Source organism: Callospermophilus lateralis, chromosome 17 (genome assembly GCF_048772815.1).
Source record: "Callospermophilus lateralis isolate mCalLat2 chromosome 17, mCalLat2.hap1, whole genome shotgun sequence".
Taxonomy (NCBI): Eukaryota; Metazoa; Chordata; class Mammalia; order Rodentia; family Sciuridae; genus Callospermophilus; species Callospermophilus lateralis.
In genome coordinates, this window is record NC_135321.1 from 7507653 (window position 1) to 7528431 (window position 20779).

Below are 20779 nucleotides of genomic sequence, written 5' to 3' on the forward strand. Positions count from 1 at the left end.
TACGTCTCATAAGTTTTGATGAAGTGTTTTCATTATCTTGTAGTTCCAATATTTTTTGAGTTCCCTCATTGTATCTTTGATTCAAGATCGTATAAATACATTTTTGCATTTAAAATGTATGGACCTTTTGGCTTTTAGTTATAACGATTTCATTTTTTTGTTTACTATGATTAGAGAACATGAGCACATGATCTATGGACTACTTACTATTTTCTGAAGCTTCTTCTATTTGTATGGTTTCCTGTTTCCCTAGGAACATTTTTCACGTGATCTAATAATTTTTTTCAGGTACCTTTCTTTTTGGTGTGGCAGATGGAATGCAGGCCCTTGAGCAGACTGAGCATGGTTCTACCACTGAGCTGACTTCCCAGCTATCAAATGTGTCTTTGCAAAGTCCTGTTAAGTTAATCAAGTTTTCAATTTACTTGGTTTTAGATTGAACCATAGGAAATTGCTGTTCTTTAATGGTTGTTAGCCTACAACGAGAGCAGTTTCAGGTGGCTCAGTGCTATAATTCTATTTTCATATTTGTATAAATCATATTTGCAGGGAATGCTTCATCCAGGCTTCAGGTGTGTTTTGTGTTGCTGGTGAATCATTCTTTCTTATTAATGGCACAATATGACCTTTATCTGAAATAATGTGTTTTTGCTTTACTTTCCATTTATTTTCAACATTCCTTTTGATTAGAAATAGCACCATCTGGATTTCAAAAACTCAAATCTCAAATTCTTTCTTCCATTTTATAACAAGGAAACTCAATTCTCTTCATCGATTCTGATTCTATGTATTTATATTTTTCTACTTTATTTATGATTTTTGCTTGTGATCTTATTTATTTTCTTTTCCTCCTATTTTACTACTTTTAATGGCCTTGATTTTTAAATCTCCCTTTTTTGTCATCTACTTGTTTGAATGTATTTATGTTAATTAACACAAAGCAGTTAAGTTTTTAACCACAAAATAAAAATACATGTAAAATATAAACATAAGATATGTATCTGTTTATGTCACTCTTTAAGAAATATTATTTCATTTCTCTCTTCTTTTTTGTGATGCAGAGTTTGAACCCAGGTCCTTGTATCTTTCTTCTTTTTAAAAACACCCACAATGTAGTCTGCATTACTATTATTATCATTTTTACAGTTAGTGCCTGTGAGATGTACCCAAATGTCAACCTGTTTGCTCCCTGTGTGTCAGTCCTTCCTTCTGAGCACATATTTATTTTCAAGGGCATCCTTTCTTTTCTTCAGTAGTGAGCTTCTTAAGTTGGGTAGACTCATTGTGTGCCATAATGACTTAGTCTGTCTTTGTTTTTGCAGGGTATTTCAGTTGATGACAGAGTCCTCGGCCATGTGAGGATAATTTCCATTATTTTCTGGTTCTTTCACTGTATCTGACTGTAGAGTGCTTAGTCAAATGGAGACTCTACTCCATCACTTTTGATGCCCTCCCCCCCCCCCCCCCCCCCCCCCCCCCCCCGCTCCCCAGTCACCGACATCAGTCCTGTGGTGTTTCTCCTGTAGGTTGTACGTCTTTCCTCTCTGCTCTTCACACTTTCTTTCTGCGTTTGGAATTGGTCGATTGTGCTCTCCTGTTTCAAAACATGTACCGCGTTTTACTTTTCTTGCTGGAGCTCAATGTGCTTCTTCAATGTAACAAGTCTTGCCATTCATCCATTCTGAAGAATCGTTTGTTATCACTTTTTAAATCTCGCCTCACCTCCATTTACTCCATCATTTCCTTTAGGTGTTGTTAAGTTTGTTTGATATTCATATTCTGTTCTGCATGTTTAGGGATATTTTATCTCTTTTTCCCTCTCTTTAATCTCTCCATGTCATATGCTGGCTGATTCCCTCTTAGTTTCCAATTCACCGATTCTCTCTGCAATTGTGTCTTACCACCTCCACAATTCATTGAGTTTTCTAAAGTGGATTAATTGAACTGTGGTGGATCATGTAACATGAGATCTATCCTCTTACCAAATTTTTAAATGTTCAATACAATAATCAACACAGCTGATATCATACAGATCTCTGCAGGTCATTCACCTCATGCCCTTCAAATTTCATACCCCATGAAGCACAGCCTGGCCTGGCTGGCCTTCTGCTCAGCGCCGGCAAACCCATCCTCCTCTCTATAAATTCTGCTTTTATAAGTTCTGCTATTTTTCTGTACTGATCGGCTGGGTCATGCTGTACTTGTCCTCTGACTAGAAAATCTGACTTTGCATAATGCTCTCAAGGTCAATTCATATGGTACCATAAGGATACTGCTCTGAGGCTGAGCAATATCCCATTGCATGTCCATACCACATTTTCTTTACCCATTCATCCCTCACTGGATATTTAGGTTGTTTGCTTCTCTGGGCTATTTTTAATTGTGCTGCAGCGAACACAGGGGTACTGTTCTCTCCTTGAGATCCTCTCTCAAGTCTTTTGGATAAATACCCATAAATGAATTGCCTGAGTATTTTCATGACTTTTAGGAAACTTCATGCTCCATATCCTGGTGGATGCACCTTTTGCATTCCCACTAGTAAAAGGATTCTAATTTCTATGCATCCTCTTTAACACTTGTCGTCTTCTTTTTAATAGCTTACGATTTTGAGTAGCATTTCCCTGATGTTTAGTTACAGTGAGCACCTTTTCATATATACCTGTTAGCTCTTTGTATATCTTCTTTGGAGAAATGCCTATTTGAGTCCTTTCCACTTTATAAAATTAGGTTGTTTTTTTTGTTATTGACTTACAGACTATCATTATAGATTTATGAAATGAACTTTATATAAGATACATTCTGCAAGTTTATTTTCCACTATGATGATTATTTCCTTTGCTGTGCAAACCTTTTTGGTTTGAAATAGTCCTACATATCTATTTTTGCTTCTGATGTCATATGCATGACATCATTGCCAGGACCAATGCCGTGAAACCTGTCATTTCTGTTCCAGGAGTTTTATGGTTTAAAGTCTTACTTTGAAGTTTCATCTGTTTTCAGTTAAAATCTTGTGTGTGGTATAAGCTAGAGGGTCTGTGTTAGTCAACTTTCTTGTCTCCATGACCAAAATCCCTGAACAAGAACAACTTAGAGGAGGAAATGTTTATTTTGGCTCCTGGTTTCAGAGGTTCAGTCTATGGTGGGCCAGCTCCATGGCTCTGGGCCTGAGGGGAGACAGTGGAGAAGGACTCTGCTCATCTCAGGCTGCTGTGAGCAGAGAGAGGGGGAAGGGGCCACAGGGAAGATGCACACACTTGTGACCCACCTCCTCCAGCCTCACCCCACCTGCCTCCAGTTCCCACCCAGTCAGCTCTTTCAGACCAGGATGGACTGACTAGGTTACGGCTCTCACTGTCCCGTCATTTCACCTCTGAATAGTGCCACAGGAACGTGTAAGCTTCTGGGGGACACCTCACATGCAAACCATATAGGATCCAATTCCATCGATTACATGTGAATATGCAGCTCTCCGAGCACCACTGAAGCAACTATCCTTTTCTCATTTTACACCACTGGCACCTTTGTTGAAGATCGATTGGCCACACGTGTATGAATATATTTCTGGTCTCTACTGTGTTCCGTTGGTCAAGATGTTTATCCTTAGTCTGGTTGTTTGATGGGGCCTAGTGGACACTGTATTATTGAGGGGAAATATATGAAGTAAAGGACATTTGAAAAGTCATGTGTACAGAAATGCAACTAATTTTGTGTGTATATTTGCTTTGTATCCTGCAACTTTACTGAATTTGTTTATTAATTCCAACAATGTTGTTGTGGAAATATCAGGCAAACTCCTCTTTGGAGAAGTTTGGTTATGGGAGGAGGTGGATATTAGGTATTAGGTAGAAGAAGTACATGGATCAAAGAAAGCTTTTCAATGACAGTGAAAAAAGTCAATAGAAAAGAGGATTCTGACAGCTTGACTTACTATCCTGAAAATATATTTGCTCTGTAACAATTTATCAGAATTGTTCATTAATATTCTTGCCACATTAACTTTATTGATCAGTCCTGTATCTCCTATGGCTTCCTCTCAATCTCTCATTATCTTGTTCCACAGAAATTTCTCTTGCTAAATGTCATTCCACAGGGGACAAGGTCACACTGGAGGAACAAGGCCCCCATGCTGTTCTCTTTCATTAAAGGTGAGAACACATGTGTATTCCTGTGGGACTCAGGGACAAACAGATTCAGGTGCCCAGTAGCCTGCTTTTAGGTATTCGCTATTTGTGAGAGTCCTGGAAAAAGCCAGATGTTCAGCCCTGGATCCTGAGGTGCCAGTCCATGGATTCCTCCTGAATCGTTGGAGGTAGAGTCTTATTCTTCTGCCTTCTCAATTTCCACCTATGTGGGCTTAAACAGGACTCTTGATTCTCTTTGAATCTGGGAAAGCACTTTTGAAGTCTCCAAAATAACTCACTTCTAAAGAAGTTGGAATGAGGAAGGAGCACATTTGAACTTGCTGGAAAGCTTAGTTACAAGCTTGAAAAGTAATAATGAAAAGTAATGGTAACCCTCAAGGGTTAAACTAGCTAATTTACATACACAATGTGCTTTAAATTGTCCCACAAGAAGAGAAAAGCTGTTACGCGGGATTTTTTTAAAAGCAGTGTCCCGACCGTACAGAACTCATCTTTAAACACGAGGATTTTCCACGTATTGCTTAGATGGCTTCCATCTGGGTTGTCTCATTTAAAGCACATTTGAGACTCGCTGTTGCCTGTGTTTCGGGGAGATCATTCTTCTAAACCTTGATTATGGTTCAACGAGAATGTACTGGGACAGAAGGATGGAGACTGTGATGTTATTCCACCGGGCCTTAAACTCTGTCAGCCAGGGGTTAGTTGGGTAACACCAAGGAGCTAGAAACCAAGATTGTTTGAATGAGGATCCTAATCTTTGTCCTTAGGCAAGTCATTTTGCAGTTTTGTTCCTCAGCCTTCTTATTTGTAAAATAGAGGCAATTGTCAAAGTTGTGAAGAAACCTCATGACTCAGTGGGAGGTGAAGGGCCAGGCCAGCTGAGTTTACATGACACCACTGTTCTCTCATCTACAGAAAACTAGGAGTTTCCTCTTAGGAGCTGGTGTGGCACCTAGGAGGTTACTGGTGACATCTAGCATAATGCCTTGTTCCTGGTAGGTCACCCCCTACCGTAAAGAATTTCCAAACACATTATGCTTTCTAGTTGTCATCCAGACCACACAAACTCTGTTGGAAACCAGGTAAATGCCTACCCACCCCCATCCCTTTACTGTCTGGAGAAATTACGTGAGGTTGAAGAAAATTGGGAGAGCTTATTGAACTGGATGAGGTCTCCAGTTTCCTGACTCTCAGTGTGTCTTTACCTTCAGAAGGATGGATTCGGTGCTAAGAACCAGGAAGGAAGCCATAGATTACGAAGTGAATCGTGATTTCTCTTTTTACTTATTTCACTTTCTTTAACACACCCCTAAAAAAGCTGTAACATCAATATAGATATGTTCAAATAATAAAAGTGATCATGCTAAAATTCGCTTCTCCTTTTTCTTAAAAAAAAAAAATAGGCTTTTTTGGAGGAGGGGTGAATTTAAGAACAATGCTAAATTTAACCACTGAAATTTTGACAACTTTAAGAATATCTCACATAGAAATTGATGAGCCATAAACTGAGAGCTGAGCCTAAGAAGGAACCCTCCAAGGACCCCAGTATCTGCAGATGGCTTGTTTAGAAATTGTCCTCAGCAACCTGCCATCTCTAGTCAGGGCAGCTGGGAGTGGTGGTCTGCTGGTGGAGAAGGTGGCATTGAACAGGCATGCGCCTAGCCCATCTCCCCTGTTCGGGGGGAGGGAAGAAGCAGCTTAGAAAGACTGAGAAAATGCCCAAAGTCAAACAGCAGCAGTGGTATAGTTAATATTCACACTGGGGCCTATTTGACTCCAAATTTCAGGACTCTTAACTTCTATGGATGATGCCTCGTCACAAAAACTGTGCCCTCCAATTTGGCTGAGCCATGAGGACAAAAAAGTCATTCACAAAGTTACTACATCAAGATCCAGTGGAAGGAGCAGATTTTTAAGCAAACATGTTGATCAAATAAAGTTATGCATAAATGTCTGCGGGCAAAGGAGAAGGAGGAGTGATTAATTATTACTGCAGGAGATAAGGAACGTGTCACGGGTGTGTGTTTGTGCATTTTTATGATGTCTACTTTGGGAAGCGATTGATTCACTTATCTCTGAAAAGCGATATCCAGGGAGGCATTTTTTTGCTTTTGGCTTATATCTCTTAAACTAAAGATATGTAGCAAAAGTCCATAAATATGGTTTGATAGTCAGAAAGTGTTGCCTCTAGAAAAAGACTCATATTTCGAAAAGCTGTTGCCAAATCACCAGAAGAGATTGTGCCTCATGGAAAACGTGTGATGTATGAGGGTATTGCCGACTGCCATGACTGATTTCACCCGGGAACGAACACCCCAAGTACTGGGAAGGTGGCATGTGAACCTATACAGCCTCCTGTTTTACTTCTATTGAAATTTCTGTATTTTTAACTTAAAGGAGGCTTTTTATTAATCCTGCAATCTGGAAAATATCCCATAATAAAAATTTAAATAGAAAATGTCAATGAAAGCAATTTATGTCCTATGAGAGCTTGAAATTGAATGGGCACTAAGAAGGACAGAGGGTCACAGCTAAGCCAAGAACAAATAAATCTGTTGATTTCCTTGCTAATCTACGGAAGAACTCTCTTTAGCATGTTCTGAAGGTCATCTCTATTTCTAATTTGCCTGTTTTCATCCCGTCCTTCTGAGAAATTGGAGCCTCAGGTGCCCTTTCTGAGAGCGTCGAATGCCCTCTGTGTAATTAGGTGAGTTTCACTGCTGACACCGGAGGTCTGTGGTGTAATTACAGATGTACAGAGGGCACAGGGACATGCACAATTCAGAGCTGGCATTTGGATGTTAATGGGGGCTAATGAAAGCAGACGGGAAGCCGCCCCTTCCAGGAGGTGCACACCCAACCATCTTCCCTCACGCAGTGAAGTCGTTCAGAAATGAGTCCCAGTATATATCCCATTTAATTTTGTGTGGAGGACATTGCATGTATCAGGGAAGCTGAAGAGTGGCACAGAGTCCCAGAGAGCCTCTCCTGGGGACCATTTCCAGCTCACAGTCTCAGCTTCTCTGCGCATCACTACAGTGTACTGAAGAAGAACCAACCCAGTGGGGCTGCAGCGGGAGGAGGGGTCGGGAATGGAGCTACCAGGTTGAAGGCACAGATCTGCGTCTCACAGCAGGTCCTGTCCTCACCCAAACAGAGACTGGCAACAGCAAGTGCCCTGACCCTACCACATGAAGCAGATGCGCTAGCCAAGACCCCACGGGCCAAGGAGACCGCGAGCTGGCCCTCAGGTCTGGCCTCAGGGAGGGGTGGTGCTGAGCGAGTCACCCTCAGGCATCCGCATGACACATTGCTGATTCCCTGGTGCCTGAAATGTCCCTGGTACCACCAGTGATTGTCACTAGTTTGATTTGTTGTTTTCAGCCCATGTTTTTGTTACCTCTGCAAATCCTGACTTAGAGACACCATTGCACCTTCTGGTCATCTGAATGTGCTGGACGGCGACTCTAAGTCCAGGTGAGAGCCTGGAGTAAGAAAAGCCCTGGGATCAGACTTCCGTGCTGTTTTGTTTCTTTCCTTCCCTCTTTTCCTTATGCTCCCAACACACTCCCCAAGGCCTCAGAGCAAAAGTCACAACCGTAGGAGGATTCAACAGGTGGTAGGTTTTAAATGTTCACTTTTGATTCACGAGTTCAAGATCTTGTTTTCTTTTGTTTTCTCCTTTCATAGTTTCTGTGTCCTTAGGTCTACAGATAACATCCTTTGCACATGTGTGATGTGAACATTTTTCATAGGTGCACAGGAAGTTACTGAAATATAAATAGAAAAGTACCTCCTAATACCAATCAATCTCTACTATCTGGCAAAAAGAACGAGGAAGGTGTTTATCACTCTGCAAGAAGAGAAGGCATGAATCAGCCTGCTGGAGACACATGGGTAGAGATCCTGAACAGCAGCGGCCTAGTACCAGGGCAACGGGTATGTGTGAGAAGCTAATGATTCCTCTTCTCACTCTGTTGATCCTGCCTCCTAGAATACACCAGGGAGACCCTAATCACTTATTCTTTCAGAGCAGCCTTCTGGGAGTGGGGTGGGGTGGGAGGCGATCAGGCCGATTCTGTGGTACTAATTCTCCAATCATTCAGGTCGTGCAGCATCTCAGTATCGATATGTCTCCCTTTAAAAGAGTATCTATCTAAAATGCAGAACAGAGATGAATACAGCAAAACCCAGTCGAGTGTGAAGTTTGAGGGTGACAGGCAACGGAGGTTACAGGTAAGTGCTAACGTAGACTGGATTTGTTGTCTCGGTTCTGGTGCATGGGCCACGTATTCATAAATCTCAGTCTATTAAATACATATGCAAAATATTTCTCCTTTACCTTCCAAATGAAAGCATCCATTCGGAATTCCTTTAACCCATTCCTTAGTATGAACCCTGAATCCATGCTGATCTCAGCCTTGCAGGAAAGAGCATGAAGCTCTGAGGAGACAGTTCTGCAGATGCGCTTGGGTCCCCCAAGTCACCTGCGGCTTACTCCATGACCTAACACTCCCACAGCCAGGTGTGCACCTGACCCACCAAGCGCACTGGGATCGTTAGCCCCCTGTGTTCTCTTGATCAGAGAAAGCAAGGCCACCTCAAGTAGCACAACTCAGGAAGTGAGACACAAGGCAACCATGCTTATAAATGCAGTTTTGTGGGAAAAAATGTCAACCTGCGTGAAAGAGGGCTGAGGTTCACTGTTTCTGTTTTTATTTCTTTGTTTCAGTAGTTTTATTCTACCCTGGTTCCATTAGGGCCTAGTCGCAGTAAAAACACTACTGAGGCTATTGTCTGCCTCTTAATTTTGTCTGCCACAAAAGAACAGACCACAAAATACCACCATTGCCCAAGTATCACTAGCCAGTTTCTATCTCCGTCTATTTATTATCTGCTACCTGTCCATCTACCTCCTCTCTACCTGCCTTCTTCCCTCCCATCTCAACATCTTTATATCTATCTTTCTGTGTAACAGTGAGAGGTATACAAAATGGTAAAATGTAGTGTTCAAAGAAAAACGTAATGCAAAAAGCCAACCCACAGTACAGTGAAGTATAATCTGCATATATTTTCCTATATATTTGACACACAATAATCACCTTAGTCAATGTATATTTTCTGTTGCACAAAAACCACCCACCAACCAGAGAAATGTGTGATCTGGAGACCATGTAACTAAATTGTTCATTGCAACTGATGAGGCATTTCTTTAATAAGCCCTAGCTTTACTGGAAATTAATATCAGACACCTCATAGAGAATTCCAGTCAGTTAGCATTTCTTGCTCAATAGGTAAATTAAGATTGTCATTTAAGTGTCTCTGGCAAAGTTCTAAGCTATTTTAACACACTCCAGTATCTTTCTTGGATGGGTGTGAAATGATCTTTGAAGTCGAATTTCAGTCTAAATGTCAGCTCTCTCTTCAGAGAAAAGTTTTAACTATGCTACCATCAAAACAACTGTCTCCTGTTTACTGGAAATATATACCAAACCATTGACAAAAACCAAAGTTATTATTTCATTGAAAATTTATTCCTATTTCTATTCACCTCATAGTTTTGTCTGCTTAGAAATTTGATGTTTTTAACTTCCTCATTCAAATATTCTAAAGTTTTAGTTTTCTTTGAGTGAATGTCAATATTTACATATGTGTATTTGTGACTAAACTTTATACTTTAAGTGACTATTCTCATTCTAATCACAGGAAAGGGAAAAATTAATTTGACAAGATCATAACTCAGAGTTTTTCTGTGGGATTCTGCTCTCTGCAGAAGCAAGCAGAGATCTGAGAAGCTTATCTGCACCTTCTCATTCTTAAAACTGCCAAACCAGTTCCTTTTGCTTTTCCCAATCCTCCAATTTTTATTTTATTATTTTTTTCTCATAAAACTAGACAATACAACAAAACAACAACTGTGTCTGAAATACAGACAATCAATACAGGTAATCAAATTGACCATAGAAGACCATTTAAACTACAAATGTAAAGGGCCATTTAAAATATAAAATGCATTTGCCTTCAGTAAGTGGCTAAAATCATTCCAACTACCTTTCCTTGTGGAATAGTTCTTCAGCCGCACAGAATTCTCATTGATCAAATTCTGTTGGTCTACGCTTCAAATTTTGACAAGTGAACATTGGTCTCAAAATATTCACATTATGTTAATTTACTTATCATAGAATTTTTGCAAAACATTTAGTGTTGTTCATACAGACAAAAGCTAATGTCTGACAGGAGCCCACATTTGGAATGCCTAACCGCGCTCAAGGTCATGACTGGCCATTGCTTCACCAGGTATTAAGTGTTTGCCTGTTACGTTGAAGCCTTTGATGTGCAGTTACTGTTTGCTAGATGAATAAATGTGCGTTTCAGCCTTATTTTTCTTAGGCTGAAAGCAAAGTCCTCTTCCAGTGTGGGTCAGCTGTTAGTCAACTGCTTGTAGCCCAACCTTTTATTTGAAGGAAAATATTATTCATTTTTAAAAAACAAAAAGAAGGCATAGGAAGCAACTCCTGAGCAGAGGTTTCTGCTGCTTTTGATCAAATATCTGGTGTCTATTAACTTGACACCTCACAAGTCATTCCCATATTGTTAATTAGCCATCAGGGGAAATAGAGCAGCACTGTGCATACACTTGGCCCCTTCCCCCACGCCCTCCCTGAAGGGTTTGCAGGTTGAGGCTTTCTCTGAACCTCAAAACTTCTGTGGGGAGGTTTATGCAGCCTGTTATTACTGAGCCTGAAGTCAGTCCTGAGCTGGTACTTAATCCTGTTAAGGGAAAAAGATGCTAAAATAGAATTCCTTTGTAAAACACAGCATGAAACAGATCTCAGCATTAGCTTTTAGCTCCTGATAATGTGTTTTGTCAAGGTCTTGTGCCAAATTGGATCCTTAGCTCTCACAGTAATTTTTGGAATAATTTTTACCACAAGCATATGAAATTACAGCTTTTAAAAGGCAACTGTGTCTCTCGGAGTTCCCACTGTGGCCAGTGACAGCTGATAAATGAAAATGGAGGAAAAGGAGCCCCGCAAATGCAGAGCAATTTGCAAGATGGCTGGTCCACCTGGGAAGCTGATGGCAATCAGGGCTGCTCGGCTGTTTTTAAAGTTACTTGCCTTGCAAACTGTAGATTTCTCCAACGCTGTTCTGACGCGTGATGTGATGCCAGTATGCGCTACGAGGAAGAGAGATGGATTTGGATAACGTCATTGGTTCCGTCAAGCTTGTCTGAAGCTAAGAGAGAAAGAAAAGATATTTAACTGGAATCTGTTTTGTTGAGGATTGAATTTGAGTAGCAGAGAGTAGAATCGGTTCTAGATGTCAGCACCATTCCCAACTTAAGGGTAATTTTTAAAAAGCAACGTCTTTACTCCAAAGTTTTGAAATTAACACTGGTACCCAATTAAATTCATTAACTGGAAAGGGAGCATTAGGATAGTCAATTGATTCCACCCAAAATTGGCTCACAAAGGCTGAGAGCCAATCAATCAGGAATGCCAGCAAAATTCCAGGGAGATAGATGATCAACTGTATTCCACCAGAAAAATTAATTTGCATTTCTGTGAACAAGAGCTACATGCATTATTCTCAGCCTTCTACAACTTAAAGAATGGCAAAACCCCCTCAAAATATGAAGCTGTAAGCTCTTCAGAACCAGATACCCCAGAACACCACACCCGTGAATCATTTTTCCGCATTTTAATCCCTTCCTAACACCCCTTCCCTCAGACAATGTCTTCTTCTCTCAAACATCTTTTTCTTGCTTCTATGATGGGAACTTATGCAGATTAATCAAGTTTTTTCTCTAAGAAATGGTAATAAAAAAGAGGTGCTTTTCTTATTTGAAACATACATTTTAAGGATAGCAGAAGGGACTCACACATATCACATCACTTGCTCAGGCATATGCTAAGTACAAACAAAACAGTAGTTCACACTGAAGTTGTTAAAAAGATTCATTTTTATTGATTCATACCGGGTCTTAAAAACCTTAGAGAAGTGGATGGGTTTGATCTTTGTATACATTTCTCGGACACCTGAGCAAACACCGGCTTTTTGATAGACAATGTGAATTCTCTAATAAATAAAAATTGTCATATTCTCCCTTACTTTATTCCTGACTTGGCAAAAATCAGAGTTTTAAAGGTCATCTCTGTCAAATCTAGCCTTGGACTCTCACAGTGCCCAGCCCCACCCATGGTCAATTTCACATTCCTTATCTAGCTTCGGAGGGGCTCTTCATATGAGATTGCATTTTAATCTCATACGTCAGGAAAGCACCTGGTGTGATGTGACAGGCCCTTTAAATCCACATAAAGCCATCATTTTTACATTTTTAAGGGAAGGTGTAGTCAGAGTTTGAAGGTGCCAATTTGATTTTACTTTCTCTGGTGGAAAGACATTTCCAGAACTGCTCTCTCTTCTATCTCTAGTCACAGAGTGTTATCCTCCATCCACTTAGAAGCCTGGCATTATCGAGGGTATTTTTTAAAAAGATGGCTCCAAATAGCAGCTTTGCAACCAATTTTTACATTTTCCAGAATTTGGCATATTGCAAGCTTTCCTCCTGATGAGCAAGCATAGGTAGACTTTCCACAGCCTCCTCCTGCTACTGTGGGAGGAGCTAAGGAAAAGGTGAATCTGGGTTTTCATATGGCAGAAGTTTGGACTCTTTGGGACATGATTGTCATCTGCATTTCCAGTCTGCCCAGCCGGGATGGTTGGAGAATATCTATGCATGGGGCTCCGTGTGAAGGACACACCAGGACTGAAGTTCATCACCCCTGCTTCCCAAGAACACAGACAAGGCTCATTTTATGAGAGTGTTAGTGGGAGAAAAGGCTTTTTTGCTTTTAAAGCCAGTTTCCCACATGAAGCCCAGACTTAATTAAACACATACATCTTTAGCTTGTGTCACCAATGTCCATTAATAACATCAATTAATTCATAAAATGAATCTTCTATTAATCACAGTTCTGTTTACTGCCTAACTATTCTTTTTTAATGAATTATAATTTGTTTATTACTTAGCATACAATAGATCTTTCTGAAATTTGATGAGAGTGATTTTCCTTCCACTTTTCTGATCTGGGAAATATCCCCTGCCACCCCCCCCCCCGCCCCCCGCCCAATGATCAGTCTTAAACATTATGGAAGCACAATAAACATTTTGTTTGCTGGAAACAAATAACTGGAAACCTCTGGGGAATAACTCCCCCCATGCAATGTCCACTTGGATCACCCCCATGTTCCTCTAGTTCTCCCTCCTCATGCTGTCAAGCCCTAGAAGCCCTTGTATGATATCTAGTTCTTCATTTGTTTCTTTGGTTTCCTCTTTATCTTACCTTCATATTTAGTTGCAGAAAAAGATTTTGTGTTTAAAACTGGATTGTGGATTTTCTGGGGATCTTTATGCATCCTGTGCACTACATCTCAGGCCTTGTCCTCGACACCGGAGGGTCAGTCACCATTCATGCCTGCTGTGCACGAAGCACTGCTAGGGACTGAATAGCGTCCCCGAAATTTTTGTGTTGAAGCCCTTACTCCATTGAAGACAGGGTCTTTGAAGAGGTTAATTAAGGTTAGAGGAGGCCATAAAGTTAAGATCTTAATCCAAAACAGGTCTTCGTATGAGAAGAGGAGACCCCAGGGATTAATGTAAATAGTGAAAAGACTGTGAAATGACACAGCAAGAAGAAAGCCGTCTGCAAGCCCAGGAGAGACCCGGGGAGGAGCTAGCCCCTCCGCAATGTGGATCTGAACTCTGTCTCCAGAACTGTTAGAAAATGAACTTGTTGGCTAAGCACCCAGACTGTGATATTTTGTTTTGGCATTATTATCAAACTGATGTGAGTCTTCTGTGCTGTGGACAGTCTAATAGAAAATGTAGCATCTGTCTGATTTGTCCAGTGGTTTTTAACTTTGTTGTTAACTTTAAGCCATGGGATTTTAAACCTTTCTGACTGGCACAATGACGGAGACAAGGTCTCAATGGTTCAAGAACTTTTATTAGAGAATTTCCTTAGTTCTCATTTTAAACTCCTGATAAAACTCTTGGTGAAAGAATTCAACAAGAATATATATAATCATCCTTAACTATTTCGTATTATAACAGGCTTCAGGTGAGAGTATTAAGACAAAAATAAGCTTTAAATTACTATAGTACGATAGTGATTTCTTAATTGAAAGAACTTTGCTTCAATAGGACCTGGAGGATTTTTAGGATCCTAAGAGTAAATACGTAAAAAAAGAAGGGAAAATCTATATCTATAATGAGAACAAATGTCTATGTTTTTATACAAAGAAAAGAGAAAAAAATGTATTGTGAGATCATTTCTAAGAAATTATTGTGTTTTAAGAAATTAAAAGTGGACCTATGTCTGTCAAGTTAGTTTGTTCCTTCTCTGGGATGATCTGTGTTGGTCCTTATGGTGGCATTAGGTAAAAATTGCTAAACAAAACAAAACAAACCAAAAAAACTACAAAATCCTGCAGAATTCCCTCAGTATTAACTGTGGGCTCTTTCTTGCAGACAACACTCTCTGCTTCTCCATTTGCACTGACAGGCTCAAGATTCACAAAGAGTGCCTCAGCACAGACGCAGAAATCAACTGGATACAGAAACATTTAATGGATTCTGAGACACTTGCCCAAACTTTCTACCATTTTTTGCTCTAACCCCATCTTTGTTGCATTCTTTTGAAACAACTGTTAGATCTCTGGAATACTGAGCAATGAATCAGAAGTCACTTATTTTTTGCATCCAAAAAGAGTAGAGCTCACAGTTCAATAAGGTCCAGAGAGTAGTGAAAACATTTTTGTTCTGTCTGAGGGTTGCACATCTCTCAGAGCCCACAGCCTAAGAGCATGATGCACGCTCCAAGTGAGCTCTGTAGAAATTAAGATGGTACCTTTATTTATGTTCTGAGTGAACTACACAGGAATTAAGATAGTACCTTCACGAACTTATTCACGTGGATAAGGGCTTTGTCTTCCTCAAGACAATGAGAAAGGAAAACACAAAGATATTTACAGGATTCTCATAAAGATATGAACAAGGCTGGGCTGGGCTGCTTTTGATCACTCCCATTTATGAAATAAATAATAAAACAGATTTATTTTTTGGTAAACATCTGAGACCTGTCGATGATATCAAAGAGAGCCGTCCATAGCATTTCCTGCTGCAATGCATATCCCCTCTCTCCTGAACTTCAGGAAACTTGGTGCCTCCTGGTTGAAAGGGTAGTGGTCAGGAAGCAGTTCTTTTGGAGTCACACAGGCTTTGCATTTCTTTGACAACCTTCATTCCTACTGACTTTCCAAGCAGTTCTGTACAGCAAACAGCCTTACAAGCCCATAGCTGTTTAGACTTGGATGCTGATCTTTCCTGGGAAAAATGAGTTTCCTCCCCAGTTTTTGCCATGAGGGACAATCTAGCCCTGAACTTGGAGAGTTCGAAATGGGGAGGGACAACTATTTTTGTGATGGTCCTGGCTACCTGCCCCTCTTTGTGGTTCTACCAAATAAATAAATACGTGTATACATACATATATATATTTGGGTTACCTTATTACTTTTTCCACCTTGCTGTTTTGAGACTTTCCCTCTGTGATGAGCATTAGTATTAATTTGTATTCATCTATTTACCTCTCCAAAATTCACCTGTATATAAGGTAACTGCCCAGGCTGGAGATGTAGCTTGATGAAGGAGCAGCACTGGTCTAGCATGCACAAGACCCTTGGTTTCCTCCACAGTTTCACACACACACACACACACACACACACACACACTTCCTTTCACTCTGCATCTCTCTAGTGATGACCTAGAAATTCGTGTTAGCCGTTGTGACACAAATCTACACATTTGGGAGAGATGAAATTCAGCATTTATGAATTAACAGTTGTGATCCATTCACTTATTGCCTGGCAATGTGTGAGCTGGTGCACATGTGATCCCACTGAACGTCCACATAGACCATCCATATGCCATCTCAGCTTCACAGAGAGGACAGAAGGTGCAGAGGGATGATGCCCTCTGCTCACAGAGCACAGCCCCAGCAGTGCCTCCCAGGCTGCAGAGCTGTTCTTCCCTCATCAGCAGAACTTGCTATGAAGTTGCCACCAGTGCCCTTATCCTCAGAAGCAGGTGAGCTGAGGGCAACGTCCACCACGAATTCCACAGGACCAAGGCAGGACGTCCAGCGCCTCTTTCCCACCGTCTGTGGGCAGGACTAGAGCCCTTAAGGACAGGAGCATCACTGTCAGCTGACTGCTCTTGGATAGGGACCTCAGCTGCCTAGTTGTAGGACCGCAGGCAAAGTACTTTAATTTGTTTTTAGTCTCGGAGTTTCCTTATCTCTAAATTCGAGTTAGTGTATTCTATTTTGAGTGTGACAAATGTCATAGAAAATGTGTTTTTAGAGTGAGAAGCATAGTGTTTTTCACACCTGAGGTGCCTGGGAGAGACTGCTGCATTGCTACTGCCACCACTGCTTGGGAGAGGTGGCACAGCTAGAGGTGTCTATGGGAATGCGTCAAGACACAGAAATTTGTCAAAATTGAGCTATCAAAGGAATGACAATGAAGTCAGGGACACATATTTGTACCTGGCCCTAAGAGCTAAGTAGAAGCACAAAACCCAAGAAAAGGCATATGGACAAATTGTCAGTGTGATGGGGAAGGTGGGGACAGATGGGCAATGCCGGTGGCAGAGTATTCCTCTGTGTGTATGTGTGTGTGTGTGTGTGTGTGTATGTGTGCACACACACATAATAGAAGCTGTGAAAGGCCTTCTGTGCATGAAGAGGGCGTAAGGAAATGTTTCTTGGAGCACAGTCGGATGTTCCCGTGTGACTGAGGCAGGAGGGACTCGGTAGGGAAACACTGTCAGCCAGTAGTGCAAAGGTGACTTGTGAAATGTGTGTCAGTGGTCAAATAAGCTTGTGTGGCGTGCTCAGGAAACACCCCCAAGTGCACTGCAGCTGAGAACGCCTGGTCTCCTTCTTGGAAAGAAGCTCCTGAGACTGGCTGGAGCCGAGACCCAGGGACCTGGGCACTGCCTGCCTCCATTAAAGCCGTTCTCTCAAGTTTGAAGGTTTATGGACAATTGGTTTCTCACAGACTTGGCTTAATTTTCAATAGGGGACACGTCACACTTAATCTTCCATTTTATTCAAGATAAATGGAAAGAAATTAGAAGACACTTTGCTGAGTTTGTACCAGGATAACAAATAAAATGTGATCTACATAGTCATTGAGTGGAAGTTGCTGGATGTCATTCAGTTGAACTTTGCAGAGTAGTATTTGCATTAAACTTGATATAAAACAAGTGTTATTATTTATATTCTAAAATTTTGCATTGGCCAAAATATTTTCAGGTAGTATGAAAAAAGCCAAGCTTTAGAATAACCACAGAAATCATTACAAACATCTACATAAATATTTTTAAATTATATTCTTCTTATAGACAATAATGCTTTTAAGCCTACTTATATAAATGCAAGTATATATATAAATATTTATGTATTTATCTCCTGAATGCATATCTCTTTCTTTGGATCATCTATATTGGTAAATAGATGCATTTACAGAGATGCTCTTTGAATATAAAAATCATGATGAATGCATACATGTTAAGCATTAAACTTCATGTTTTACATCAAAATTTTCCTCTTTTTAAATTTTAAATATATAAAATCTATATGCATAATGATATGCATAATGAAAGCTGAGATGAATTTTCAGTAGTGATTAAAACTATTTTCACCATTTAAAAATAAAGCTAATTATTTTGTCATCTGTTTCATGAAATAGTTAATAATTATCGAGCTTTTCTTTAACCCCAGGTGGTATTCTAACATTGTGAAGTCGATATTATTATTGTGCTCCACTCAACCTCTTAAGAAGAGGTAGCAAAAAGCACAGAGACGGCAAGTGACTGGTCCCAGGTTGCATAGCCCTGGTTAGCCTTCCTCCAGGATCTCTTACTGACCACCATGGGACTCTGCTTCTGCGACCTGTGAGCTTTCACTGACCATGAACGGGCAGCTGACAGCTTCGGTGACATTCACGGAAAGCATGTTGATCATTCTTTCGTGAAACACCAACATCAACTCTTAGATGTTAGTTTACCCATGGGTAGCTTATAGTATTTTTCTTCTGTTTTAAAGCATTTCCAAGAAGAGAGTCTAATGCACTGGGTTTTAGGTGTACTTGTCAGAGAGTTGTATGATTTTGATTAACTGTTGAAAGCTGTTCTTTTCTATTAAGAAAGCCCCATGGTGTGTGTGTCCTCTTTGTTGCTCAGTTTCATCCACCAAAAAAAAAAAAGAAAAAGAAAGAAAGAAAGCTATTTTTAACAGGGAAGTTGGACTCTGTTTTATCATACAGTCATTTTTTTGAATGCAGTTGCAGCTCTAGTTGCTTAACTATAAGAAATTCACATAAGGCATGCTCTGAAGTGACTTGGAGTATGCAGAAGAACTTTTAAGAACAGAGAACATGATCCACATGAACTTTTTATTCTTACATTGTGTTATGGAACCACTGACCAGACAAATTATATGTTGCCTCTCAGCATTTCCACCTCATTGTGTATTAATGAAGAAATCGTGTGTGTGTGTGTGTGTGTGTGTGTGTGTGTGTGTGTGTGGTTAGAGAATAAATTTTCCTTAGCGTTCAGAAACTGAACATCAGTAAGTGAATTGATTAATTAGTCTCACGGGTCCACTTTTATCATTGATCACAATAACTTGTTCTAATTGAGCTTGCGTTGATTCATTACAACCAGTGTTTATCAAATAAAAGAAAATTTCACAAATATGTGAGTGTCATTCTCCAGCAGGGAGAGAGTCATTGTCAATACTACTCAAGAATCTTGTCTTACGATTATGATTGATTACACTGGGCAGTAGAATGCTGAATAGAACTCTGAAGAATCAATGTACTTGCAATTATTCTCGTCAGATATACGTGCAGCTTGTGCTCAGAAACCACAGACTGAGCCCTTTCCCTGCTGGAGAATGCCGGCTTCACGGGGAAGCGTGACTGGAGAAGGACGGCCCACTTAATTTCTAGCCACTATGTAGATGACGTGGGCACAAAGTTGGCTCCACTCTGTCTGTCCTTTCCTCTTCCTCTGAGCTGCTTGACACACTTCTACCTGCCGATGGGGGGCAGAGGGAAAGGGTGCTGTTGCTTCATAGAAACTCCTTCGCTAACACATTATAAGAGGGCATGACTCATTTTAAAATGATCATCCCACCAAATGTTCACAGTTGTTGAAAAGTGAGGCTTTTTCCATTTTTTATTTTTTTAAATGTGTGAAACTGACCTGCTTTTAATCCTTTACATTTCTATTAATAAGAAACATGGTATGTCAACTAGCAAGTAATAATAATAAAAAAAACACTTATTTGATTCCAGGGAAGGAGTTTTATGTGAGACTCTGGTGGTCCTTTTTCTGTCCACCAGGGTGTAGGGTGGTCATAGGGTTGATGGCTCTGGCAAGAGCGGCCACTTGGCTAGTCCTGCAGAGGGATTCTGTAAAGCAGTGGATGCAGCCTTGCCATTTGTTGGTATTTCAATGGCACTGGTGCTATTTGTCCTTAAATTGTACACAGGACATTTCTGCTGACTAAGAGCTAGGAATTTCAGGAAAACAGGAGCATCCTAAATGTTGTTACTAGGAAAAAAAAAAAAAAAAAAGCTAATTCTTATTATGTGAGGCTGTTTAGCTTCAAATACTCTTTTAAATTTGAAAATCCCCCTTTCTTTTATTCAGTTGATTTTTTAAGCTATCAGGAAGACATCTTTTTTCTTTCCCTCCTGCCTTCTCAGCTGCTCTCTACCTGTGAACATCTCATAACCGCTGGAAAGCCTTTAAGAACATAAAAAGAAAACAAGATTCTGTTCACCCCATTTCTGTCTGCGCGGGTGTCTAGCACGTCCACTAATGTCGAGATTGAATTATTTGGGGCCCTTGGAAGCTCTGTCGACTCTGACGACTTCAACCTGAACTCAACTCCAGCAGGCTAAACTCACAGCAGGCTTCTGGGCTTCTGCGCAGGTTTCTTCAGTGGCTTGAAACAAATGAAAGTCCAAACTGTCCCCGGACCATGTGGCAGGGGCACAGCAGAGTGTCTTCTGGCAGAAGAATTTGAAGAGCCTCAGCCATTGCGAAGAATGAGAATGACCTCTATGAAATGGAGGCAAATTCTAGAAATGCATTCTTTTTCAATATCTCGCTTTAATAATTTCCTCAGTGATGGGAATGTTAGTAATCTCTCTGCAACAGATCCAGTTTAAAATTCGTTCCGTTGACTTTATTTCCCCCCACACCCCTAAAACAAAGCTCTCTTTCAAAGCCAGGCAGGCTTGGGGTTAAAAATGGACAGCTTAAGGTTGTCCCACTCCTTCCTGTCACACTCTGTGACCCTCACGTGGATGCAGGAGTGGGACGCTGTAGTGGTGCGTCTTGAGAGCAGCATTGGGCACGGTCCTCTCACCCTGCAGGAGTCACCTCTGGGGGGATTCCCTGAGGGGGCTTCCAATGGGTTGATCACCCAGGAAGTCAGCTGGGCTCCTTGCCAGGAGAAAGTGGACACACCGAGGGGTAATTTTATTATTGTTTA

General features: G+C 40.7%; 1 protein-coding gene across 1 annotated transcript in view; it reads right to left on the minus strand.

Moving 5' to 3' along the window:
- The window catches only part of Dok6 (docking protein 6), a 363063-nt gene that overhangs the window by 59087 nt on the left and 283197 nt on the right, over nucleotides 1-20779 (minus strand). The window contains exon 7 of the mRNA XM_077105642.1: nucleotides 11264-11381. Within this exon, the coding sequence (XP_076961757.1) occupies nucleotides 11264-11381 (118 nt within the window). The remainder of the gene's footprint in view (nucleotides 1-11263; nucleotides 11382-20779) is intronic.